The sequence below is a fragment of the Fistularia commersonii genome, chromosome 5 (genome assembly GCF_037954325.1).
Source record: "Fistularia commersonii isolate RoL2024-O1a breed Wild chromosome 5, RoL_Fcom_v1.0, whole genome shotgun sequence".
Taxonomy (NCBI): domain Eukaryota; kingdom Metazoa; phylum Chordata; class Actinopteri; order Syngnathiformes; family Fistulariidae; genus Fistularia; species Fistularia commersonii.
In genome coordinates, this window is record NC_141288.1 from 3,391,353 (window position 1) to 3,419,027 (window position 27,675).

General features: G+C 44.8%; 3 protein-coding genes across 3 annotated transcripts in view; 2 read left to right on the top strand and 1 right to left on the bottom strand.

Moving 5' to 3' along the window:
- lsm8 (LSM8 homolog, U6 small nuclear RNA associated) overlaps positions 1–27,675 on the top strand; it is a 216,426-nt gene that overhangs the window by 85,134 nt on the left and 103,617 nt on the right. The window lies entirely within an intron of this gene.
- On the bottom strand, positions 859–14,635 carry dyrk2 (dual-specificity tyrosine-(Y)-phosphorylation regulated kinase 2). Its single transcript, XM_086146487.1, has 7 exons — positions 14,509–14,635; positions 9,278–9,381; positions 7,781–8,111; positions 7,421–7,584; positions 6,672–7,061; positions 6,379–6,469; positions 859–4,683 (listed from the first exon to the last, which is right to left on the bottom strand). The coding sequence occupies exons 1-7, from the start codon at positions 14,546–14,548 to the stop codon at positions 4,037–4,039; spliced, it is 1,767 nt and encodes a 588-aa protein (XP_086002613.1). The 5' UTR covers positions 14,549–14,635; the 3' UTR covers positions 859–4,036.
- tspan9b (tetraspanin 9b) lies at positions 18,868–27,258 on the top strand. Its single transcript, XM_086146126.1, has 7 exons — positions 18,868–18,978; positions 23,264–23,326; positions 23,503–23,622; positions 23,694–23,864; positions 25,929–26,039; positions 26,220–26,303; positions 26,695–27,258. Exons 1-7 carry the CDS (start codon positions 18,922–18,924, stop codon positions 26,764–26,766), a joined length of 678 nt encoding a protein of 225 aa, XP_086002252.1. The 5' UTR covers positions 18,868–18,921; the 3' UTR covers positions 26,767–27,258.

The following is a 27,675-nucleotide window of genomic DNA, read 5'->3' on the forward strand; positions in this document are numbered from 1 at the left end:
GATAAAGAAAGCAGCTGAAAAATATTCATGTCATGCGACCAGTTTGTTTACAATCATTCATCAGCCCTATTTTAGACAACTGAGAAAAACATTTTTTTTTTAATTTGTGAAGCACTAAATTGGAAATGTGGGACAAATAACATTTATGAATGGTTTTATATATGTGTATATATGCGTATGTGTGTGTGTCCCCACATGACAGTCATGTGAATCCCAGCCTCCATTTAGATAATTAAAATGTTTCATGTCTTTCCACACATTTTTTTTTTTTAAATCATCACTCCATATATTTATGTGCGTTTTTACTGGCAGTCAGGTGCCTCCGTACACGCGGCCATAACCATATTTGGCAGCGCTCAGATGAAGACTCTCCTACACCAGTTGGCTCCGGCCTCGCCGAAATCCGGCCAACATTTCCCGCCTCCTCGGTTTGTTTGTTTTCGCGTCGCTGTCCGACAGTCCCGTCGTTGCAGAGGGGATTTTCAAAGCGTGAGGGCCACCCAACATTTGGGCGAACATCGACCGTCCATCAAGTGGATCCCTGACGCATAAAAAAAAAAAAGGCGATTTCAAGGGAAACCAGTTGGATATTTGAGAATAAAAAGATAGTTTGACTGTTTTTCAGATTACTGTTGAATCATTTTTTCCCCAAAAAACTGCTGAGAATAATGTTAGTTGAATAATGAACAGCTTTAAACAGGACAGTTAAAATTTTGAGATACAAAAGTCGTAATTATGAGTTCGAGAAAATATGGCTTCTATTAATAAATAAAATGATTAATTTTAAAAATCTCTTTATGGCTCCTTTATCTCATAATCATGACATTTTATCTCAGTTGAATTTTTGAGCAAGCAAGATTTATTTTTGCAGACAAAACGGAATAAAAGTTGTAAATTGAATTCATCATTGGTTTATTTTCAAGTGGAAAAATGTTTAAATTATTGAATAAAACGTCTTTCTGTTAACAAGAACTCGCCCCGGTAATTGGTTTTGAAACCGTATAAAACAAAATTTCAAAATCACAAGTCAAAAATGATACAAATACAGAACCTTTTAAAAAAAATGATTTTTAAAAATCTCTTATTTATCTCACTTTTAATCTTGAAAATTGGCGTGTAACAGCTTTTTAGATTATTTTAATAAAAACGTTACAAATGATGTGAAAACAGTTAAAAATCAGGACTGTATAAACTAAGCGGTCCATTCTGAGTGTTCCTCCGTTATTCTGGCAGGATTGAGCCTCCGTATGTTTTATGGCGGAGGAAGACGCCTTGTCTATTCGAAAACCTGCTCTGGAGTCGAAGGCCTCCCGGGGCGAGAGCTGTGCACGCTCCTGTACGCGCGCACGTGTGTCAGGGGTGTGCAGGTGACGGGGTCAAAGGTCAGGGTGGGGAGAGTGGGTGGGGTTTTGGGCCGAGAGTGGCCAGGAGACAACAGGAACGCAGAGTTTGGCCACTGAGCCACGTTCGGGAACTCTAAGACAGCGTCTTTTTTTTTTTTTTTTTTTTTTTGACATCATCGCGAGTTGCATTTGGTGACTGTTGCCATGACAACATCGCACATGCATCACCGTGTGTGAGAGCGAGTGTGTGTGTGTGTGTGTGTGTGTGTCTGTGTCAGGTGGACGTGACATGGCGGTGAGATCTTCAAGGCACAAAGTAACGACTCAGCACTCCGTCTCACAACAGAAAATAAAAGAAGAAAATAAACTAATATTAATTCACCCCCCCAGTGTCCTTCAGTCACTTCCTGTCCCCGGGAGTGGGGGGGTGGGTGGGTCTTCCCCTGAGGTGGGCGGGGCAGGTTGTGTTCTGCATTTGTCCTGTGTGCTACATAATCGCATCACGGTTGCCGCGGTTACAACCCCGTACCCCCGCCGACCGACCCACCCACCCACCCACCCGCCGTGACTGTTTTTGTGCGTTCAGATTCTGTTGTGTTCATCTGCGTGTTTGTGTGAGGGAACAAGCTTTAGAAAAAGAAAAAAAAAAACAAAAACAACACACACACGCACGCACACACACACACGCACACACTACGTACGACACACACACACGCGCACGCACACACACACGTTCAAGTATCAACTGCACCGCAGAAAGTGTGAATAAGTAATAAATAGTCAAAGTGTAGTAAATAAATAAGGAGTTTCACACTGATCGATTGATCGATCGATCGATCGCCCGTACAGCCTTCGACTGTCCTCTGTGGGTTAGTTTAGTGTTTGCCTACTTTGGTTCCTCCTTGGCGGTTTGAGTGGCACCAGAGTCGGTCGCTCTGACGGTTTGTAAACACCTCGCTCTTCAGACTCTCCGCGGTAAAAATAACGTTTGATCGGGTTCTGCTTTTTTGAACATTTCCAGTATTTTTGTTTTTCCAGATTTTTTTCGTCGACGTCCTCCATCCGATCGGAATATCAATGTCGTCTGGAGGAATCGGATCAGCGTCGGATTGGAATCTGATCGTTCTGTTTGTGCTTCGTAAGGCCGGACAGGCTATGGCTAAAGAGAGGAAAAAGGCTACGACTAAACCACTGGCTAGCCAGAAATGCTAGTCGGCTAATTAAAAAAAAGCAGGCTAACTGCTAACCTTTTACAAAAGTAGGTAGACATGTGTCAGCTCAAAAACAGCTGAAAAACAAGTGGTGTTAGTCAGCTGGCCCAAAACTAGCAAGCTAGTTTCTTGCTGTAAAACAGTACATAGCTAGGTTAGCTAGCTAAAAAGGTAGACGTTTTATAGTCCAACAGTTTTACCCCTGATTAATGAGTTATATCTTAGTGATATAGAGCGAATTTAGCGAGCTGCAGCCGCAGTTTGGAAAAGAAGCCTAGATGGAATGCGGCGATCGTTCCTCGGACCTGAAACCCTTCTAAGTCCCACAGCGGGGACACTGCAGAGGTATGATTGGCCACAGGGGGCACTAACTGGAAAACTCTAACCTTAGGATTATGAAATTATCCCTGACTCCTTACCATTATTGATGCTTTGAGGACCGGCTCGGCTAACCATAAAACAGCTAAGGACAAAGAAAGGACCAAGTGGATAGCTGCAAAGCTATCTAGCACATAACATATGCTTCTTACATTCTATGAAACATCTGTAGGCTACCAAAGTTAGCCAGCTAAGACCTAAGATTTGAACGGGGATGTTCAAATCGAAACACTTCATACACTTCAAACGAAGCAAAGACTTAGCGAGCTAATCTTTGTACTTTTCTGGCAGTGGTGCCCATTGAAGCCAATGCACAACACTGCCTGGCTAACTGCGCGGGTGAACCATTGCTAGAGTGGACAGGTAATGGTTACTAGCAATTTATCAGCAAAGGTCATTAGCTTTTTCACAGTAAGCTAAGCACAAAGCTAGCTAGCATGGAAACAATGGCTGACACACTGGGGGGGGAAAAAAAAAACAAAACAAAAACAGGCGGATAGGAGAGTTAGCTAGCTAACGGATTGATACTTCAACCCCGCTAATGTTAGCAGTGCTGAAACTAGCGAGCTATCTGTTGCACTTTTTGCGTTTGGGATTGGAAAACGACCTTTGAATTGCCGTCATGTTTGAATAGAAGATTCTGCGATTCTTCCAACTTCTATCACCTACGACCTCGAAGGTCCCAGGGGTCAAACTGACCTTCAGACGATGCCTTATAAATTAAGCGCTATGCAAAAAGACGCTAGAAGCCTTGTTCCCTCCAGCAGCACCGTCGGAGTGTGTCTGTGGCTACAGTGTTGTGTTGTGTGTTGATTGTCTGAACAGCCCGACAGTCACGTCCGACACGCTATCGCTCGTGAACGGCGGGCTGCGAGGAGCCTGAACGCACTACAAATCATATTCCCACAACTCAGTCGGCTGAGCGCGTCGTCGACCCGACGCTACATTTTAAACGTGATGAGCCCAGACGCTGTGAAACCAGCGTGGGAAAAAAAGTAGGAAAAAAAAAAACAAAAACAAAAAACAAAACGGTCGTTCCCATGGCGACCGCTGCTAGCCTCCTTTCTCCCACCCACCCCCCCCGCGGGTGGGGGACGGTCACTCTCAGCTGACCAGCTTGGGCAGAACCGTCCGAGGCTGGATGTTGCCGTTCGCGTCTGTGATGGCGGCCAAGTTAGTCCTGGATTTGGTGGAGGAGGCCACGGTGGAGGAGGCGGCGGCCAGCTTGGATATGGAGGTGATGGTGCCGTCACCGGTGCCCCGTTTGGACGAGGAGGTTTTGTCGCCGGCGGCGGTGGTGGTTCCTAGCGGCGGCTTGGGGAGCCGCCTCCGGAGCCAGGGGTGGCGCAGGGCCTGGCCGGGCGTCATCCTCAGCGCGGGGTCCCATTCCAGACACTGCTTCAGGAAGTCCAGAAACAACGGGTCGTCGCAGCCCTTCAGCGCCGCGCTCCAGTCCTTGCTGCACGGCGGGCCGCGCGTCTTCCCGCGCCGCGACCGGCCGCCGTTGAGCACGGTGGTGCCGTCGGGGAGGGTGGTGACGGTGCAGTAGCGCGGGTAGCCTTTGGACGATACAAAGTTCTTGGCGCGCTTGGAAGCGTCGAGCAGCTTCTGGCTGGGCATGCCCAGGAGCTCCATGATACAGGCCAGCTGGTCGCCTTCGTCTTCGCCCGGCAGCAGCGGGCAGCCCGTCAGCAGCTCCGCCAGGATGCAGCCCAGGGACCACATGTCGATGGGCATCCCGTACCTGGAGCCTGGAGGCATAGAGGAAGAGGGAAAAACACCCATTGGTTAGCGCCGTGGTCACATGAACAGACAGGCCTTTTCTTCAGGAGTTTTCTCAAGACTTTGTGGATCTCACATCTGAAGATTTGAAAAGGGCTTGGGGAAAAACTACAACCGGATTCTTTCAGCAATTTTTACCCCACCATGCAATGTTTTCCCCGAGAATTTGCAGAGCCTCTGCTATTTCACTCCGTTGCCTTTCCTTCTCCGCTCGGCGATGATCCATTAGAGAGTTGACGCGGTCCAAGCCGGGCAGAACTGCCTGAAGCTCCACCGTCCGCTCCTCTCTGGACTCTAATACTGAGCGGGACGTCCTTTGCTGTTCCCGTTCATCCGAACCGCCAACAAATACCGTCTCTGCCGCTAATACCGCCCTGGTGATTGTTCATCTACCAGGTTTCCGGTTTTGTTAGAGCTCATTAGACAGGAAAGTGGTACTTTCTGGGAAGTAGGTGGTTTAGAGCAGCGAGGTGTGGGGGTTGGTGTTCCCGTTAAAGAACACCAGGTGTACAGATGTTACCTTATAGATGGATTTATTGCTGTGTGTCAATTACAACGACAACATCTCTCTTGGTTGCCTAAAGTGCCCAAAGAGGACCATCCCGCCTCTTCTAATTGTGAGTCTTGCTGTCGCTGTAGAGTCCAATCCCTGATCTAATGTCAGCATTCAACTTCAACATTAAACTCACCTTCTGTCATTCACACACAGAAATAAACCAAGGAAACCAGGTGAACATGAAGAATGGTGAAAAACCCAAATAGCCTCTGCTGCATTAAAATGGGAAAAACAAATAGCTTCGACGGCATCGTACACAGGTGCGATGCGTTGGAATACCGTAATTTCGGGACTATAAGCTGCTACTTATTTCACACGCTTTGAGCACTGCGGGCGGCTTAAACAATAATACGGCTATTTTTGGGGCTAACCAGCTTCATGTCGCCAAAATATTTCGCCTCGTCACATCAGACCAATGAAATTCTGGGTCCCGCTCAATTCCAACACCGAAGACGATGACTTTAGTGGTTTTAGTGTGCAGGAGGGAGATGGCGATCAGCTGGAGAAGGAAAAAGCTAGATATAAAATGGATGGACGTTTCCTTGCATTATTTACCATTAATATAATAAAATTATAAATTTTTCAACAGCAATGTTACAGATATTGTTCTGGAAAAGAAATAAAACATTTCCAGTAGATATTTGTGGATGGTATCGGTATATATTTAATTAAAAGAAAAATTTCTCTGTAACATTTCTGTGTAAATATCTCATGTTACAGCATTGACACCTGCGGCTTATAAACAAGTGCTGCCTATTTATGTACACATATTATTATTACAGATGAGCTCAATAGTCTGGAAATTACAGTAATTTTGTTGCATTCAGGAGCGTAGAATCGATGAGAAGCCACCGACAAACACAAACTGAACGGTATCATTCCTTCCGACTTTCAGTTTTAAGTCTGCAACTGCGAAAATCATAGAGTGTAAGCCGTTATTAGTTGAAGGTCACTGCCGAATCTCCTCAAGTTCAGGGATTTGAAGGTATTTTCAAAAAGACACCTGAGGTTGTACCTTATTTTTGAGTTTATTTCCTCTTTTCAAATGTGCGCCTCGAAGTTCTCTCGGTTACAAGGTGTGTGTGTGTGTGTGTGTGTGTGTCCTCACCGAGGATGACCTCCGGTGCCCGATAGAACCTGGACTGGATGTAGGTGTAGACCCGTTGGTGTTCGTAGCAGCTGGAGCCGAAGTCAATGACCTGCGGAGACACGGGAGGCGCGTGAGGCTGCTGGCGGTTTTGACCTTTCTAATCTGGAGCTTTTCTGTCGACGGGGCGGCGGCTTTCAGAGAAACATGGCAGAGATGGGAAGGGAAGGTTCCCCTGACAATCTGAGGGAAATCATAATTCCACAATCGGCCCTGGATCTCCAGCTGGCAGACCCGCGGCGGCGGCGGCCCACCTTGATGCCGCTGCGTCCCTGCTGTTTGAGCAGGATGTTCTCGGGCTTCAGGTCGCAGTGGATGATGCGGTTCTTGTGCAGCAGGTCCAGGCACTGCAGGATGGAGTGGGCGAACTTCCTGACCAGCAGGAGGCTGAAGCCCTGGAACTTGTTCTTCTTGATGAGCTCGTAGAGGTTCATGCTCAGCAGCTCGAAGGTCATGCAGATGTGGTTCCGGAAGGTGAAGTTCTCCAGCATGTGGATGACGTTCATGTTGGAGTCCTTGTCCTGCTTCCTCAGGTGCTCCAGGATGCGGATCTCCTCGGCCGCCTGCCGGTGGAACCGCTTCTCGTTGCGGACCATCTTCAGGGCCACGTGGCTCTGGGCCTTGTGGTCGAAGGCTTTCACCACCTGCAAGGGGGGAGTCTGTCGTTACACATCTGGCCAGAAGGGGGCGCTGTCACCCGAGATGCTAAACTTTACTGGTTTGTGTTACAAGGACAATAAACACTCTGGTTTCCAGAGAAAAATAATTAATACAACTGAAATAACAATTTGAAAACGACTTACGTCACCAAGAATTTAGCAAAAAAAAAAAAAAATCCTGAAGATAAAATCCCACGAAATTTAAATTTTCCTACATTGGTCTCGATTAACCTGCTTCGATTAGACAAGTGGTACGTTCACCGCCCAAGAGCAGGGTTTGTATTTTACAATGTGACGGTTCAACAGCTGACCGACTAGCGAGGCTAGCGAGCGAGCGGCGCTACCTGTCCGAAGCTGCCCTTCCCGATGACCTTGAGGACTTCGTAGCGGTAAGCGATGTGGTCGTGCGGCACGTGGATGTAGGAACCCTGGTCGTCGTCGTAGCCGCCGTTGTTGGCTCCGCCCAGCACGCCCGAGCGCTTCTTGGCGTTTGGACCCACGAAATACACTGAAGGGAGCAGAGGAAGATCGAACGCCTGAGTGGAGCCGGTATGGAAATTCAAAATGTTTTCAAAACCCTTTGTTCTCAGTGAATCGAGGAAGGGGATGAAATTGAACGAGATGAGTTTGCCGACCAGCAGAATTTAAACAACGATCACCGATCGTCGATGAACGGGGGATGGACGGTTGGGCGGCGGGCTCACCCTCGGGGTAGCTGAAGACCTCGTGGTGCTCGAAGGAGGACATCTTGGACATGAACTGCTTCATGGTGTGCTCCGGCGTCAGCGGCGTGGGCTTTGGCTTAGCGTCGGCCGACTTGTTGGAAGCGCCGCTACCCTGGCGCCCGTGGTGGTGGGGCTCCGGGGGCCCCGTCTGCCGGTCATGCGTCGGCGGCCCCGGCTGGGCGGAGCCGAGAGGCATCAGGCCGTTGGGCTGCGGCATCAGAACCGGACGCTTGTTGGAGCTTTCCTCATACAGCGGCGTGATGTGGACCTGAGACTGGACGCCCTCTGACACGGCAGCCTTAGACATGCCCTGGACAGACACACACACACACACACGCGCATGCACACACACACAGAAAACAGGTTTTGATTTGAGTCACAAATAAAGTCCTGGAGATTTTAAGCCAAGTTCAATTAAAACACATCTGATCATCAGATTCAATGGGAAGAGAGTCAATATATGAGAACATGTCCTTGAATGCACCGTCGAGGGTCCAGGCTGGAGGCTTCCTATTCTACATCTCAATCTGTGAATGTGTGTGCATGTGTGTGTGTGTGTGTGTGTGTCTCTCCCACATTCTCTCCCCATGTGAGTCACTCCTGGCTGCCGTGGCAACCAGCGCACCTGGGTCTTTCAGACAACAGAGGTGTGTTTTTTTTTGGTTTTGGTTCAATGTCTGTCTTTGTCGGCTCACTTCAAAGACCTAAACATTGTTGTGTGTGTGTGTGTGTGTGTGTGTCTGTGTTGTGACATTGGAGAAAAAGTGTGCCCTCACACACCTGATCTCTCTCACTTTTGTGTGTGTGTGTGTGTGTGTGTGTGTGTGTGTGTGTGTGTGTGTGTGTGTCCTAGAATTATCAGCTAATGAATGCATCCCAGAGCCAAAGCTATTAATAGCCTAGCACATATGGCTAAGAGAAGGCTGATAACCAGAGGACAGCGGCATGAAGCTAACAGGGAGCTAACAACAGGTAAAATGTCAGCGTGCTTTAGCCTAGCACCGGGCTCAATAAAAACATGACCGTGGACAAACTGCTGGAGACAAGCTAACTTATGGCTAACGACAGGCTATTGATGAGCAACAATACTTCCTGTGATCAGATTTGCTTTCCCGCTTTTCTCATTCATTTTTTCCTCTTTAATTTCCTTCTCCCAAAACGCCGCACTGTAATCACGGTGCTTCCTGTTGAAACAGCGTTCCGGCTGCCAATCACTTTCAGCTGTTTGCATTAACCATGGCTTAGAGTTCTAATGCCCAGCAAGTTTATTATTAATCCCTAAATCAACCAATCAGGGCTGTTGAATACATAGTGGCCTCATTCACACATTGCAAAACTGCCTCTGAATTTGACTTATTATTGGGTGTTTTCTTGCGGTGAATTACCAGAATCTCAGTGGTGATGTAGATGAATCGACTTTAAATTTGAATTTCGAAGCTGAGTAGGTCCACTGGACGCGTCGTCGATCGATCTTACCGTCAGAGGGTGGAGGTTGTTGTTGCGAAGCGGCGGCAGGGCGACCGGCGACGTGGTCTGAGAGCCGCTGTGTCCAGGGGAGTAGACCGCCTCGCCCGCTTTGCCTGTCGGGGAAACGGAACAACATTGGCGTCAGTCAGCCAGCCGGGAACAAACCGCACATTGGACTCAACCGACGGACATTATCAGAAAATAGCGTTTTCCCTCGGAACACACACATTTTTTGCTTTGCTACACAAGCCGTGATCTGGGTTAGGATCAGGCAGGGAGAACATTTGACAATGACGTGTTCGCAGCTGTCCCTGAGGTTGTGTTTAAAAACAATCGGACGCGCCGCCCGCCACTAGGTAGCCAATCGAAATTATAAAAAAAAAAACACACAAACGAGGCGTGCGTGTTGTCGACTCGTCCGTGAAGCGATGGAGAAGTTGTCATTGGTGAGATACGGTGACGGAGAGCATCATCTGTGAGAAGGCAGAAGGTTTTTAAGGGGATTTAGTGCAGCAGACGGCGGGAACGTCAACAGACGAGGCGTCGGAAGAGTCATTTAAAGCCGGTCAGAGACAGGTCGATGGTTTTAAAGAGGAGTGGCGTTCACTCCGTCGCAAAATAAAGTTTAGCCATAAAATATGCAAGTTACATTGAGGAACATATTGTAGCATTACATGTATCAGTTCAGCAATGGAGAACCAAATGAAAAACTTCCAAGGTCCTCTGCCTCCACTGGCATTTTTATCCGATCATAAACACACAAAAATAAATACACTTTACATTCTCTTTTATTATGATTTTTTACTTTCCATACATAATTTATTGACAAAGAACATTTTCTTCTTTTTTTTTTAAACACGTCATAAAACCAAGGGCTGGAATGAATTAAAAGCTTTCTAATTCATTTAAATGGGGAAATTGAATTTGATAGTAACAAGCTCAGTCCCAGAAAGAATTAAACTGGTACGTCAAGTATTACTGTACGGGTCTCAACTACACCTAATCCTGGGCTGCACTGGTGGTTTGCTTTGATTTTTAACAGCAGATAATTTACGATTGTCGTGTTCACTTCCTGTCAGTCCACTTTCTGATTTTTTTTTTTTAACCGGTCGATGGAAGAGGGTTAGCGCTTTTGGTCGCTGACTGAAGACAGCAGATACACCTATATGAAATATAGAGGCGAAATTAATCACTCTTTTAAAATCCGTAAGATCTCAGTCTGAAGGTCACATAATCGATCAGGCATTGATTATGCAGTGAGGTTCCAGTGCGCCTCTGCAGGACTAAGGAGGATGAAGGTTTAAAAATAGCCTGATAATCCTGATACTCCTCGTCTTCCTCCTCTTACAACGGCTCCGCCTCCTCTATCTACAACGCTACCACATTGATGACACGGGGGGGGGGGGGGCAAAGGTCAGAGGTCAGAGCAGGGGCAGACTGGCTTTTCTGTGTGTTCTTTCATTGTTTTCCCACCTTGGTTTGCCATCTTCAGTCCCAAAAACAGTCAGTGGGTTCATGGAAAACTATATTGTGACGGCGAACGGTCGGACGGTATACGGCCATGTGATTGACAGCTGACTTGTCCAGGTTAAGCCCCGCCCCTTGCCCCAGAATCAACATGTCCGGCACTCGGCCCGCCAGATCCCCCGAACCCTGGCAACGGGCAGGCCGCCATCAGCAGATGGCTGCCACTCCACTTCTAATCTGGGCGCTCTAATCCGACTAATCAGAGTAAGGTGAGAGCCTACCTCCTCACACACACAATAGTGGACCCTGCGACACAGCATTGGATGAACTTCTGGCGTATTCAGGGTAAATTTCTCCGCGGTTAAGTTGGTAATCCCTGGTTAATAAAAGGACTTTGATGAATCACTGTGACAATCACCTGAAAATTCGACAACCACCACCGTGACCCAAAAGAGAGGCTCATATCCTGAGATACACCTTTGAAAAATAAAAAAAAAATAAAAATCCCCTCGCAAGAAGACGAGTACCGGTGAGAAAGAAAATGGGGGGGTGAAGACCAAACACATTAGAGTTTGTTTTCTGGAAAATATGCTCATCTTTTCTTTCTGAACCTCCCCGAATCTTAGTCATTTACCTCTAAATCTAGGTTATTTCTGCAATTTTGATCTAATGACAGGGGTTTTTCGGGTCTTTTTTTGTTCACTAATTTTTTTGCTGTTACTTCTTATACTCTTTGTACTTCCTTCATTTTCCCAGGATTTTGTTGCATACGTCATGTTAATGTCTCTGTGACGTTTGGTACAGTACTTACTGTACTCAGCTCAAATGTAATGTCACGCTGACAACACATACGTACACACACACCTGTTAACATGTATATCTGATCTTGCGAAAACATGCTCTCGGCAGCCAGAAATAAAAACTGTGAGTAAGACCAGCAGTATTTGTCCGGCTCTCACAGAGTTCTGTTATTTTCTTGCAGATTTTTCAGCAATGTTTTGCCGATATTGCCATATCCGGCAGATTTTGTTTGTCAATTCTTGCTGACTGTTTCTCACACAGCGTTGTGTGTGTGTGTGTGTGTGTGGGGGGGGTCTGGTGTCAGAGCATGGAACGCCGTCTGCGCTGATAAAGTGTCGGGGATCTAAAGCCGGGCCAGTATTTCAGGCAGCATGTGAACTCGACACCGGAACGCCGACGAGCACGACCGGCATGCTGCTCGACAGGACCGGTTGGAAGACGCGCCGCAACGTGACGGCGCAGACACAAAGCCAGCTGGAATTTACAGGCCAGGAGGTGAGGAAAAAAATTAAGGAGGGCTCCCTGTTCGGAGAGGATGACTGGAGTCCGAGGGATGGACGGACAGAAATTAAATGTACCTAAAATTTAGCTGAAAGTTCAGGGAAAATTTGCCTGATAATCTTTAAGGAATCATTGCAAAATTGATGGAATACAAGAATGGTTAGCTTGGTTCATGAAAGACTTGGTCTAAAAACTGGAGAAAAAACAAGAAAATGCTGATAAAATTATAATATCCAAATTTTTGAATACAAGGCAAAAAAACAAACAAATTGTTTTAGCCAAAAGGGCGAAAAGAGTCGTGCGCCATGTTCGGAATTCAACTGGTCCAAGCTGGTTCAAGGGGGGGCGCCACAGAGTGAAAGTTCAAAACAGACAAATGGGGACAAACTCATAAGTGTTTGTAAACAGGCAGGAGGATGAAAAACACACAGACACTCCTTACAAATAGCCTCTGAATGCCAGGAAACGCCTGCAGGAAAATACCATGAAAAATCATCAGTTTTTCCGTCAAACAACAGGATTTTACAAAAGAAACGATCCAAAAACTCTTTCTGAAATCAAAAAGGTTGATCAAAGCGATCAGTTGTCAAAATCAGTTCCAGTTCGGGGGGAAACCAAGTCAAATATTTAAGTAATTCCACGATTGTTTACATAATCGTAGTGTTTTTTTTTTTTTGCTAACTGCTAGCTCACTGCCAATCACAAGCGGTGGTTTCACAGGAGGCCGGGTTAATTCCATGGCTCGCAGACGGCAACCGTGCCCCCACGACCAGACACACAGCAAAGTCTTTAGATGTGTGTGCTGAACCTGAATGCCGTCTGTTTACATTTTTTCAGAATTGCAGCACGCATGGCGCACTCCTCCACTCCGATCAGCTCGGAGCTCGCCGCACGCCGCCGGTTCCCCCCCCCCGGAACCCGTGGCGACCACCGGGGAGGCTCGACCAGGAGGTGCCAGGCTAATTTAGCTCACCGCCTGGGAAGAAACCAGCAGCCGGTCACCTTAAATACAGCATGAATTTAGCCCAGAATCATAGGGGAGTTCCTGTGAGGTCTGAAAAGGGCCTCCGAGAAATTGTGCAGCAGTCAGGGAACCCACCCGGGGACTGGGGAGCTGTCGTGTCGCTCGCGGATCTCCTTCCCGCTGGCTCCTCAAGGCTAAACCTCGTCGACATTCCATGTTGCCATGATGACCTTTCACATTATAGAATTTACTTTCGGCATTTATCGATGCCAAGAGTAAAATCATAGGCGAACACGTCAGCAAAGAGGAATTTCTCACCGATATTCCACGTAATTTTTTCCAGTACATTGACATGATGATTGTTTAAGTGCAATTCCTTGCAAAGATCCCACTCGTTTTCTTCCCCATCCCCCCGACATCACCTCTTGCCAGATTTCCAGGTAGCATACCGCCGATCTTTCCAGGGAATTTGTTATATTTTCCGATATATTTCTACAATTTCTCTGGTCACGTACTAGCGACTTGTCAGGGGGGGGGGACGTGTCGCTGACATTCCGCACGACTTCTTGCAAATACTCCACTGTTTACTCCCACAACTTTCCAGGTAATTTCAGACTTTAAGCACCTTGTCCTGCACATAATCCTGGGAATTGCCAATATATTTCCTTGCTGGCTGTCCAAGCTATTGTTATTTTTCCTGGTAACTTTCCTGTTTGTTTGCAAGGTGATTCCTTGGATATTTTTTCATCTTACAGTTCCAGGGGTGCTGGATATAGAGTCACCGAGTTTTCTGCTTCTCCTCCCGGGTTGTTCGCATTCGACCCGCCGCTATTTCAGTCCCGATCCGCCGAAGAAACACCTGGAGGCCGCGAATAGCAGCCGGCTGACCCCGGACTGAACCGCCGCTTTATTTCTGTCCGCGAAGCTCGAAGGCCGAAAATTACCCAGCAACCGGAGACAGACGAGCACACACACACACACACACACACACACACACACACACACACACACAAATATATATATATATATATATATATATATATATATATATATATATATATATATATGTATATATATACACACTGACATTTCACACTAGGAGTGGGCGTTGGGGGCCGCGGAACACACACGACGGGCCGCCGCGGAGGCTTTAAAACGGGGCGAGTAGCGGGCGGAGAGTCGATCACCTCCGACATAAACAGCAGCTGGCTGGCTAGCTAGCTAGCTAACAAGCTAGATAGCAAACAGCTAAGGCTAGCTGCTAAGGTTAGCTGCTAGCGGCTAAAGCTAGCTGCTCTCCGCTCCGACTGTTTCAAAATCAACTCGGATACGATAATAAAAACAAAACAACGGGACGACTCCGGTTCTAACAGCGGGCTGAAGAACCTCCGACACCCGCCTCCCCCCGCCTTGCGAACCGCCGAAGTCGAGGAGGTCCGGCGGAGCGGGGAAGGGTCGCCGGCCGCCTCGGCTGCCCCGGACGGCCGGCTGGAGACGCCGCACTCACCCGTCGGGAGGACCGAGGCTCCGGGCTTCTTGGCTAACATGGCGGCCGCTCCTCTCCTCCTTGGTTTGGACACAGACGGACGGGACGCATTCCCTTCCTCCGTCCGCGGTCCCTCCTCTTCCTCGCTCCACTCCTCCTCTTTCTCCTCCTCTTTCTAATCCTACACGTCCATCCGAGTCCCGCCCCCGTCCCTCCGCAACCCGCACCCCGCCCCGCACCGCACCGCACCGCACCGCACAGCACCGCACCGCACCGCACCGGACCTCCTCCCTCCTCCTCATCGACGCCGCTTTTGCGCTTGATCTCTAATTTTTGCGCTAAAACAAGATAGTTATACTTTGACTAAAAAGTAAAAACACTGATAACACAAAAGGAATAACTCTTAACAACAACACAACAACGGATGGATAAAAACATTGATGGGTAGATACGTAATTATAATGATAGAGACAATAAAACAGTAAAAAATAATTACTTAAGAGATAAGAAGAGCAACACGAATATAGCATGGATTGATACTGATAATAACAATAACAAGAATAACATTATGAAAAATTATAAAACAATAAAAGACAATAACTAAAGAATGAAAGAGCTAAAATGAACAACACTGAACTTTAGCATTGATAGCTAGCTAGATAGTAAACAGAATAAATAGAACATTAAAAAATAACTAAAAAAAGACTTGAAAATACAACACAAAAACTTAGTTAGATAGATAACACATAGCTAAAAAGGAATCATTTGTAAACAGCAACACAACAATAGATGGATAAAAAGATTGATGGACAGATAGATAACTATTTATGATAAAATTAATAAAACGATAAAAGCAATAACTTAAGGCATAGGTAAAAACAGGAGAAAAAATATATCATTGATTGTTGATAATAATAATAATAATAATAATAATAATAATAATAATAATAATAATAATGATAATAATAATAATAATAAGAAGAATAGCAGTAAGAAATGATAAAAGACAATAACTAAAGAAGAATTAAAGAACTAAAATGAACACTGAAATTAAGCATAGCTAGCTATCTAGATAATAATCATAATAAAAAGAATATTAAAACATAAAAATGAAAAAAAAAAACTTGAAAATACAACACTGAAATGTAACACAGTAGATATATAGAGATAATTATTATTATAAAACTAATAAGGAATGACTTAGCCACCTATCTACCTGTCTACTGGAAGTCCCTATCTTGACATTAACTTACCTCAAGACAAATCAAAAGGGACTGGCACGTTTTCAAAAACTGTGGGAATCATACCACGATATTGAACCTGTGAACCGCCTGGGTCGTAAGTCATCTCGAAAACTCATCACACAGTGGCAGAAACCACAGAATCCATCTGTGAGGGAGTCATCTCCTCAGAAATTATTTAACGTGCTGCTTGGAGACCAAACACAAGTTCACATCACACGCAGACAGCACACTGCTCCTAGGGAATTAACCATATCTGTGCCATGCACGTGTGTGTGTGTGTGTTTGTGTGTGTGTACGCGTGTGTGTGGTTTAGGGTTTCAGGGCTTCTTGTTAAATTACAGAGCAGAGTCAGAGAAGTTACATAATTACTCACATCAATCGGGCACAAATTACAAACAGCAGCTTCTCCTTTTAAAAACAATGTTTGAAATATAACAAAAATCCGCCTGAAATGGGAATTTAATTTGAGTGAGTTAACAGTACTTCTGAATATTTTATCACATTTTTTTTTTTTTATATTTCGCTACTCATATTGAAGTTTCTGCCCTCTGACTTATATTCCAGCTATAGTTTCCAACAATTGATAAGAAATTACCTTAAAGTTGGGGGGGGGATTACCATCAAACGAAAATACATTAAAAGTATTCAAAAATGTAATCAGAACTTATGGTAAGAGTGGTTAAAAATGTCTTCAAATACATAAAATTAATGAGAATTACCAAAAAAAAATAAAGATAAAAATGAGAAAAATGACATGAAAATGAAGAACATCAAACTGTATTACCTTAAATTAGTTCTTTAGCCGCATTGTTAAAAATCACAGGCAGTCAACCTTTGAATCATATTTTACCTGTTATCTAATAAACAAGTATTATATTACACAGCAATAGGTATGGATGATGAATGACTTGGAGAGAAAAAAATGACCTAAAAGATCAAAAATCTATTTCTGTTCACAGGACTTTTCTTTCACTAGACCAAAAAGAGCATAATCAATTCTCAATAATCAATAATCAAAAAGAGAAACTCACCTTCTCTAAGAAACCAGTGCTTATCGCAGTTAGTAGACAAAGTCGTCATTATGTCATAACATAATAACAATATTATTATATTAACAAAATTTAATGTCACTTCGGTGTGGACAGATTCACCTTCATAATAGACTGCATTAAAATAATAATAGAAATTAAATTTTTTGTCAAAAATATGCACCAAATGGAAAAATATCAGAAAGTTAAAACATTGTTTGAAATAGATAGATAGATAGATAGATAGATAGATAGATAGATAGATAGATAGATAGATAGATAGATAGATAGATAGATAGATAGATAGATAGATAGATGTCTTTATTAATCCCCTCGGGGAAATGGTATGATATGATACGAAGTTGTTGTATACAAATACTTTATGATAAGTATCTTCCCTAACCCCCACCTAGTTTCCTTTACTATGGAATAATAATAATAATAATAATAATAAATGAACTGCATTGAATCTCATTTGTAATTTGAATTTGAAATGCATTTTCCTATCAAAAAGTTAAATTTTTGTACTCCAGTTTTGGACATTGATAAATTATTGCCCCTGAGGCACAAAAAAAAAGTTGATTCTGATTCTAATTCTCTTACCTGTAAGTCTCACGTGTCAAAGGCTAATCCACACCCTGTGGGAAAAATCAAATAAATCCCTATCTAGAGTATGGAGAAAAAAACATTTTTATTATAGCCTAATTGGGTTTAATTACTAATGTTTGAATATTTTCAAAATGCTGTGTTAGCAGCATGTGTCCACAGGGGGGCCCCAGAGCGACAAATAACAAGCCCGGTTGGCATAGTGGCCGTCGGTGTGATTTATAGTGCAAAGTGTATGAATGTGCCTGGGCCTGTGCAACAGACATCCAGGCTTCGGGAATGTGCCAAGACGTTTATGTTAAGCTGGCTTGAAACCTGAGACAGTAGCAGCGGTGAAAAGTGGGAGTGCGAAATGCCATTACGATGCGAAGTAGAAAAGTTGGACGATGGTCTTCGGGCCTACAAGGATGGGTCAGGGAGGATTTTAACACTTTTATCTAGAAACCCGGATTCCAGTGAAGTTGGGATATTGTACACAACGTCATTGGAACTGGGGCTTGTAGAACCAGCTGTGCTCCCTCTGAGTTGTGTTGATTTCAAGAGGCGTGACGGAGGCGTCGTCAAGGATTGGTTGGATGTAATCGTAGATCCCCTTTTTATTTTTACTTAGACTGCCAAAGCTTGATGAGATCATCACAAAATATGTATTTAGAATTGTCAGTGGAATGTACAAGTTCCTTGGTTTTCATGCTGATTATTTCTTTTTTTCTCCAGTGTTTTATTTGTTGTTGTTTACGGCCCTCCATAACTGCACTGAAAATAAAAATAGCTGAATAATAGATTTCTTGGGTTGATTGGAGTTGTTAATTCCGCACAGACACAGATAGTATGGCAAATATTCGTCAATATATATACACACACACATATATATATATATACATATACACTACTCAAAAATAAAGGGAACACTAAAATAACACATCCTAGATCTGAATAAATGAAATATTCTTATTTGATACTCTGTTCATTACATAGTTGAATGTGCTGACAACAAAATTACACAAAAATTATCAATGGAAATCAAATGTATGAACCCATGGAGGTCTGGATTTGGACTCACACTCAAAATTAAAGTGGAAAAACAAACTACAGGCTGATCCAGTGTTGATGTAATGTCCTTAAAATAAGTTAAAATGAATAATTTTGCTTACTAAGTGGACAGTTTGATTTCTCAGAAGTGAGATTGATTTGGAGTTACATTTTGTTGTTTAAGTGTTCCCTTTATTTTTTTGAGCAATATATATTACCAGCATGTATACACTTATACGTGTGTGTATATATGTATATCTATATATATATATATATAGATATACACATGTGTATATGTGTAAAATCCCAATGTAATGTATAATAAGAAAATAACGCAAGTTAAATATGATGCTCTTTCCAGCCAGCCTCGCTACTATAAACCAGCTGCAGGAGGAGGCGTGTCTGACAGAGGGTGACGGGCGGGAAGGTTCCTGTGGGTGGGTGGGTGGGGCGAGTGGATTGCTGGGGTGGAAACAGGTACAGCCGGCCGCAGGGATCAGTCCTTCTCCGTACGCCGTCGTGAAAACATGGCTGTCAACAACTGCATCAAGTACCTGCTCTTCTTCTTCAACCTGCTGTTCTGGGTGAGTCCCAAAGCGCCGCGAACGGGTCCGAACAGGGAAGGGGGCCGAGGAGGGGTTTAAAAAACAAAACTATTTTACCTATAACTTGTGAAAACGGTACAAACATCAGCAGAAACCTACTCGTTGGAAACAATCAGATCTTTGGTTAATAACTAATAATGCAATCACCTGCGGGTTATCAGATATTTACATAATGACCCAGAAAGTCTATGGAGAACCTCCCCTCCCCTGAGGAATCAAACCCCCCGGTGTGGAAACTGAAAATAGAAATAGAAAAATAAAAACAAATTGACCTTTCTTCCTGTTTCTGTGGCATCTGGGTTTGACCTTGAATTGACTGACAGGTTTTTCCACTCATCTGGACGCCGAGGCCCGGATTCTTCTCTTCATTGCCGATATATACGTCCGTTTTACATCGTGCGGCAGGTATTTTGGGTGTTTCTGCAAAGTCAAACAAGTACACGACAACTTCCTTAATTGAACTCAGTCACACCTTCCTGATAAGAGTTAAAAGATAAGAACAAGAACAAATGAAGGCTTCAGTCGAGACGCGGCGCCGGAAAACGGCGACTCCTACGTTTCTCGAGATGGACTGACCGTCACAGGGATGTTGGAGTTTCTCCAGATCGGGTCTTGAGTCTGCAAAGGACGTTTGTCGTCGGGCAGGTTGTCACCGCTCCCTCTTCAAACAAACCCCCGGCTGGTTTCAGGGAGTGCCCCTCCCCCCCCCTCACACTCTCACACACGCTCACACACACACCTGGCTGTGTTCGGGTTGGGCAGTAAACACCAATGAGACAGTTGTTTCTTCCTCCAGACATGGAATAGAAACCCATTTTTGTTTTTCTGTTGTTTCCCCACCGAAGTGAGTCAACATGGTCGGTCGCTCTATGGCTCCGCCCCTTCCACTTTGCCTGACCATCTTCAGACCGACCCGCCTTCCATGTTTCCGACGTGTTTGGTCCGATCTTTGCGTTCAGAACGGAGAACCCACGAGAAACGTCGCTGGTATCTTGGTCGTGAACGACGGATCTCTTTCGAGGATCAGCAACGTCACGGGGTTTCGTCGGTTCCGCGAGCTCCGCCCCCTAGATTCCAGTTGGTCAGGCATAATCTAAAAATTCACCCGTCGGGTGTTTGCGCGAAAACAAACTGATGTATTAGTGATATTGTGGTATCGCCATGACCACCAGGTGGTCACGATGACGGGTCACGTGACTCCGAGGCTCGTTGAGTGATGTATGTGAACGTATCTCGTCGCGCCGCTGAAGCACCTGAACGCATCGTGAGGCTTTCAAGCAGATGGAAAAGAGTGAGATCAGATTAGATTACAGGATTATTCCCGTCCCTCTCAGGTTCCCAGAGGTGGACGATCAATATCAACCTGATTGTCGGCCCTCGACGGACGAGACGGGCTGTAAAACCCCTCTCAGCCTCGCCGAACAGCGAGAACACGGGTTTTTATTTTTAAATCCCGATCCGGTTCCTGCGAACCGACTGGAAAATTAAATTCGATCTCAAACGTGTGGAGGAAGAAAGTAGCTGAATATTAAAAAAAAAAAAAAACAATAAATGAAAAGGATTCAATCAGGTGGTTTTTCAAAATACGAGCCTCATATTTTGCATTCCTCTCAGGAAGAAACTGACATTCAAGAAGATTCGCCGTTCACCTTTAATCCAACTAAGAGCGTCGAATGATCACTCAAAGGGCCGTCCAAGCCCCGCCCCTTTTACAGGCTTGTGTGTGTGTGTGTGTGTTGTATATTGCGAAATACCATTGGGTTCCCAGTAAACTAGATATTAGTGTTATTTCAACATCACGTCTGAGTCACTAAGACCACATTCTAATGAGGGTTTCATTCCTTCGAGCGGTAAACCTTCCCTCCCCCCTCGGCAGACAGGAAATATCTATCTATTCATTCTGTAGGTATACTTCCTCTACTGGTGGGCTTTGACCAATCAGGGTTGCCACTGGGGGGGCGAGGGGCGGGGCTTAACCCAGTTCAGCTATCAATCATTGACCTCCAACCAGTCACCCTTTACGGACAATTTAGAGTCCTCGCTGCACCTGCTGGCTGAGACTGAAGATGGAAAACCCTGGGAGAACCCAAGCAGGAGAACATGGAGACCAAACACAGGGAGAACCCAGGAGAACGTCTGGTTAGACTGGAACCATCGTGCTGTTAGGTGAAAGTTCTAGCAACTGACGGCTGGAGGAAGATAGGGGACCCACGTAGGAGAACCGGGAGACCCAAGGGAGAAGAACATGGTGGACCCGCGCAGTAGAACATGGAGAACCCAAAGAACCAAAGCAGAAGAACCTGGACAAACCAGGCAGGACTCCATGTCTGATCACCTGGGATCTGGATGATCTTCATCCATGTCTGATGTCTACTTCAACCTCCCACAGCGGGAGGAGGATTAACAAACACCTTGTTTCCATGGTAACAATCATAGGTCAACAGTAACGGCCAAAGGTAACATCTTAATGCGGAATCGATGTTCTAGAGGATTTTAGACACGAAAATCCCCCGGAAAAAATTGGAAGACGAGTTGAAAAGGGACGAAGACGAGGAGCATCGTCCCCGTTTGATAAATCGATAATCAATAAACGTGCCGATGATGAACAGGATACGACGCGTGAAGGAGAAGGAGAGCGTTGCTTACAGCCTCCAGGGGTGTGTTTGGTTTACACACCCCTTGCCTCAGATCGCTATGCTGTCCTGCTGGTTTACTGCCTGCCTGTGTGTGTGTGTGTGTGTGTGTGTGTGTGTGTGTGTGTGTGTGTGTGTGTGTGGACATGTGTGTGTGTGTAGTGTACATTACAGGGCTGCGGTCGCTGCAGGCGACCACTGTCTGCCTCCTGTTCTGTCAGCGGTTTTGTGTTTACCGTCTCAAACGCAGAGGGTGACCTGTTGTGACGGCTTGTGGGCGGGGCCTCTGCGGTGGGCGGAGCCTCTGTAGTGGGCGGAGCCTCTGGGGAGAGCTCAGGTTTCCCTTCCCTCCCTTCCTTTTGTCTCCTCACGTCCTCTTCTGAGTCACTTCCTGTCCGCCCGTTTGGCGGTTTCCCCGCAGAGGTCGCGACATTTGGTCGCCGCCAAAGGTCGATGACGGACGGATCATTGTGTCTGACCTCTGACCTCCGGGGTCAGCCGCCCTCTCTGTTTACAAGGTAAACACACGGCGGGTAAAATAATGGATTCCATGGAAAAGACGAGACAATGAAGATCAGATTACTCAGGTTTATCCTTTCTTCCATTTTCACATTCTTTCCTGAATTCGAGATTTCAGATTACACCCCTCGTCAGGTGGAACCACCCGTGGGATTTGATCTGACCCGATGTGTCTACCACCATCTGGGTGGGAAAGTCCTCTCTGAGTGTCCATAATAGAGCGGGTGAAACAGATTAAGGAGGACGTTTCCGTTACTAGAACATCGAGGAGATAGAGAAGTGACCGGGACCAAAGCTGGGACTCTGCGGGTTCTGAGAAATTCCAAGAACCGACACTGAACGAAACCCGAAGACCCCTAAGGAAGAACGCGATCGAATCAGATTCAAAAGCAAGATCGGGAAGGTTTTGGGTTCTCACGCTTAGGTCCTTCATGATCTCAGGTCTGGGTTCTCCATATTTAGCATGGGTTCTCCTCGGGTTCTCCAGGTCCACTGACGACTCCAAACAGGCCGTAGGTATGAATGAGAGGGTGAATGTTCATATATGTGACCCTTTGATTGACAGGGTTTGGCTCCGCCCCTTCCCTGTGACAGAGGATAGAGGGATAAATAATGGATGAATGGATGAAACCAAGAATCAATTTTAAATAATTACTGTCAAGTGTGTGTGTGTGTGTGTGTGTGTGTGTGATGTGCCCATCTGAGTATCAGACGTCTGTCATCCTGAAATGACCGCCGTTTGATGGACGACGTTTTTTTTTTTTTTAATTCCTGTTGGATCCAGAATAAAAGTCAAGGCTTCCTGCCGAAGAACCGGCTGCACCTGATTTTACTTTCACAGTTTGTTCAGTGAATCAGAGTCTCACCTCCCATCCCAACACATGACCTCTGTTTGCCTCTGCATTTATAATAAACAAAGTCATGAAAAGGATTAGAGAAAAAAAAACAGAGGTCTGATCATGTGTGATCATGTGATAGGAAGCAGGTGTGACAGTGTTGGAGGTGATAGTGTGTATGTGTGTGTGTGTGACAGGTCATGCGTGACCAGTGTGTGGGTGTATGTGGACTGCAGTGGCGGGTTTTCACCAGCAGGTGTCGCCCTTTCTCCCCAGGTCAGCGGTTGCATCATACTTGGAGTGTCCATCTACCTGAAGGTCAGCAAGGATGGGAACAAGGTGAGACCCCAAATCCACCCTGATCCGTGTTTCCGGGGCAACCTCGGTGATATGACGGAGATATTATGTCAAAATTAAGAGCTGGACTACTTGTAAACCCCGGCGGTGGCTTGGTTGTTACACCAATGGACGTTCGACTTTGGTTCTAAGCTGGAGAACCTTGTTCTCGTCTTCAGATCACCAACGCCTCCGTCCCGGGCATCGACCTGCTCATCGCCATCGGCGTCATCATCATGGTTCTGGGCTTCCTTGGCTGCTGCGGCGCCATCAAGGAGAACCGCTGCATGCTGATGCTGGTGAGCCGGGATGTCCCTTCGAAACATCTGCAAGACCTCCACATGCCTGACCTTCCTCTCTGTCCCCTCAGTTCTTCATCGGCCTGCTCCTCATCTTCATCCTCCTGTTGGCGGCCGGTATCCTGGGCGCCGTTGGTGAGTCCAAGGTGAAGGACTTGATCGATGAGCAGCTGGAGAGCCTTGTGCCGCTGACCAGTCAGCCGGAGGACGTGAAGAATGACCTGGAGGCACTGCAGAAGGAGGTGATGCTAACCGGCTAAAACCTCATATACTCCAAATACTGAACCCTGGGTTCACACACACACAGTGTACACAAGTCGGGATTGGACAAATACTTGCAACTTTGTAGTTTCTACACAAAAGTACTCACGTATGAATGAGATGAACTTTATTCATCTCATTCAATAACCCACTGTTCAATTTTGTCCTCTAACTGTGGCCATCTCACTTTGTTCCCTCGGAAACTCTGCTTGGTCGTCTTTACTTGGCGCAGTTCTCTTGGCCGCTTGCTTCCTCCACTTCCGCACCCTTGATTCATCGATGTTGAATTCTTTCCCGGCTGCTCTATTCCCATGATCTACTGCGCAACTGATAGCCTCGCGTTTGAATTCCGCTTCGTAAGCATTTGTCTCTTAACAGGTGTCATTTTGGGGATCCTCCTACACACAAATGTATATTAATATTATGTTGACGCAAAGTACGTACCGCTGTTACAAAAGGTAAGCGTACTACATAACTAAGCGTGGCTTATAGTGTGAAAAATATGGTAAGCAAAAAATACTTTAAGGCACAACATACTGAGATGATGGTGAGTTTCAGGACCAAAGTACAGTGGCCCATTAGGATACGAATAACTTTATGTACGTATTTTTTAAGATACGAAGCACGATTCGAGCAAATTTTATCCTTGAAATGCGAAAACAATGTCATGGTACAAGAGTGAGAAAATCAAACTACTCACAGTGAGCTTGACGTGCACTTCAGCGGCGAGAAGAGGTGGAGGAGGTCATAATAACAGCTGAAATAAAAGAAATGTTGGACTACTTTCAGAAATTGACTAATTTCATTGAGCATTAACACACAGAAAAAGTGTGTACTAATTGTATATCGGCCCAATTCAAAGACATATGCTTGAGCATTTCTGAAACATTTTAAAAAATAGGCAAAAGCAAACTGCATGAGATCAGTTGAGAAAAGTGTTATCTAGAGGAAAAAAATAATCAAAAAAATTGAAAAAGCAGTGAAGAAAGCTAAAGTTATAAAGTAAAATTCAAGTTAATTAAGTTAATTCACATGATCAATATCCTTCTTTTTCAGAGCTTCTCTTTATTAATATCCTTATTTTGTGAGTTTTGGGGGTGGGTGGGACCAATTCATTTATTTTCTGATATTTTCAATGGGGAAATTTCATTTAAGATAGGAAAAAAATCAACATATGAACCCGCTTCTGAAACAAATTAATTTGGTTTCTTAAGGGACCACTGTACTTGTGAGTTTTAGTCACCGTATACTGAAGTCACAGCCGTGCTGCAAGTAGTTGTAATTTGTTGTGAAAACGCACACTTTCACCTGATTGGTCCAAAAATTATTCATTCAGCGCAAAAAAAATTGTCTTGGTACGTCTATCTATGTGGGTAGCATGTAGTAGCAGGCGGAACAAAGAAATGGTCTTCTATTAGACGGCAACGGGCAGTGATACACCATGGATACATATTTTTTAAAAAAAGTACTCAGTCCTGGACAACATTCTGACTCAGATGAAGGTCCAAGTATGAATAGTGATCAGAAGAAAGTAAAAAAGGTGAGCTCAAGACAATAAAATGAAAGCTAGATTGTGTTTCCATTCACTTTTACTTGGGAACCAATCAAGCCAACTCAGGGAAAAAGCGTGTCCAACAGTGCCATGGTTCCAAGAAAACATAAACTCCAAACTAAATATCCTTCACTTCAGGATAAGAACATGTACTATTTTGTTCATCTGCGTAAACAGACTGAGAAACAGGCAGTTATTGAAGAAAACCACTAAGACGAGTGAAAAAGCTCTGAAAGCTAACTGAAGATGCTGAACTCATCGCTAAGTCCGACCAGCCACACATCACGGCAGAGACATTAATACCGCAAAATCATGGTAGAAGATACACTCTATTTCATTGAAAACATTGTTGACAAAGATATTTGGCGGCGTGCCGTTCGATTTTTCAAATGTAAAATATCGTCTTCAAGTGTTGTAGTACCGACCCCAACCACCGGGTGGCGCTGCCGCAACCCCGCTCAGCTGCTGTAAAGTTTCTGGTGTTTCCTTGCAGCTGAAATGCTGCGGCCTCACGAAGGGGCCGGAGGACTGGAACTCCCCACCCCAGTCCTGCCGCTGCGACTCCACCGAGCCCGACTGCAACAACCAGGGCCTGTACTCTACGGTGAGGCTTCGCCTGGAGCGAAAAAAAAAATCTTAAAATGATTCCCCTTAATCCTAATTTCACCCTTTTTTTTTAATTTCTTGTACTGTATTTAAACTTTTTTCGTGGTGTGTGTGTGTGTGTGTGTGTGTGTGTGTGTGTGTGCGCTGTGCACACGTGTTTGTATTTTGGTATTTCCAGCCATGTGCCACCCAGATCACAAAGATATTGGAGAAGTCCATGACGGTGGTGTTGGGCATCGCCTTCGCTATCGCCATCGTAATGGTCAGAACTCACACACACACACACACACACACACACACACACGCACACACACATACACACACTAATTACTAGTATTCAGAGGTGATTTAATGCTTTTAATGTCAAAAATGAAGTGAAAAGATTTTGATAAAAACTAAACAAGAATGATAATAGCAATCAATAATAATTGATGAAATGCAAGACTTTGAAACATTAATTTTAATTTTTGCAAAAACTGATGAAAATAGTGAACAAGACACAAAAACTTCCGAAACTAAAAAAAAGTACCGGATTGGTCATTTTGCCTTGGCGTTTGTTACGAGTAAGTTTGATTTACCTTTAAAAAGACCTTAAACGGGAATATAGTAACACAATGTGAAAGAGTGAAGAGAGTGTGTCGCCCCTCCTGCAGATCTTCGGCATGGTCTTCGCCATGGTCCTCTACTGTCAGATCGGCAGGAAGGTCTCCGGCAGCACCGCCTGAGCGCCTCACCTCAACACCCCTCCGTCGCCTGGCAACCGCCAACCACGACCCCCCCCTCACGACCTTCTGTATCATAACCGGAGCTTTACCCTGAAGGGATGGTCACCTATTGTTCACCTGTCAACCTCTGGTTTCTTTTCTGCACTGGTGAAGGGCCTCTACGGAGGCTCAGAAGTGACAAACGGGTGCAAGCATTCTAATATTAGCGGCAGTTAATATGTTACATATATATTTACATATATTTGAAGGATGAGCGCCTCATCAAGAAGAAAAGGTAAAAATAAAAGCCTGTTTAATTCAGACAAATAAGGTCTTATTTTGTATGGAGGTCAAGATATGTTTGGGTGCTATTAGTTTTTCTTTTTCTAAAGACTAAAATTAATTTCTCAAATTGTTGGATTCTTGTTTTTGACCCTTTTTTAAAATTTTTTCGTAAATTAAGACGGTTAAAATGTAATCATTGTGAAATGAATAAAAGATTTAAATTAAAAGTCTGTTTTGGTTTGTATGGAAGCACACAGTTGCCAAAAAATCCGGGTCTGACAACAATATAAAATGATAATTTCAATATAATTTTATGTCGGCGATGTGAACCGACACTGTCCAATCCCGCCTGGAGGACAAATAAATTACAATAATATATATAATAATATGATAAAAAAATATCTGTTGGAAGTTTTTGTGCTTTTTAACTCAGACTGAAGTTGTGGAAATTTAAAAATCCATTGACCGACCAGCACGGGAACAGTAACCAGGCAGGGCGGGACTCAATAGAGTCAGGGCAAAGTTGTAAAAAAAAAATTGTTAAAAGTTAACTCAGGCAAATTGTATGCAAATGTTTCCATCCTGAGGAGGTTTTTTTTTTTTTTTCCGGCAACAATGTGCTGCCGTTGTTCTATGCAGACGATA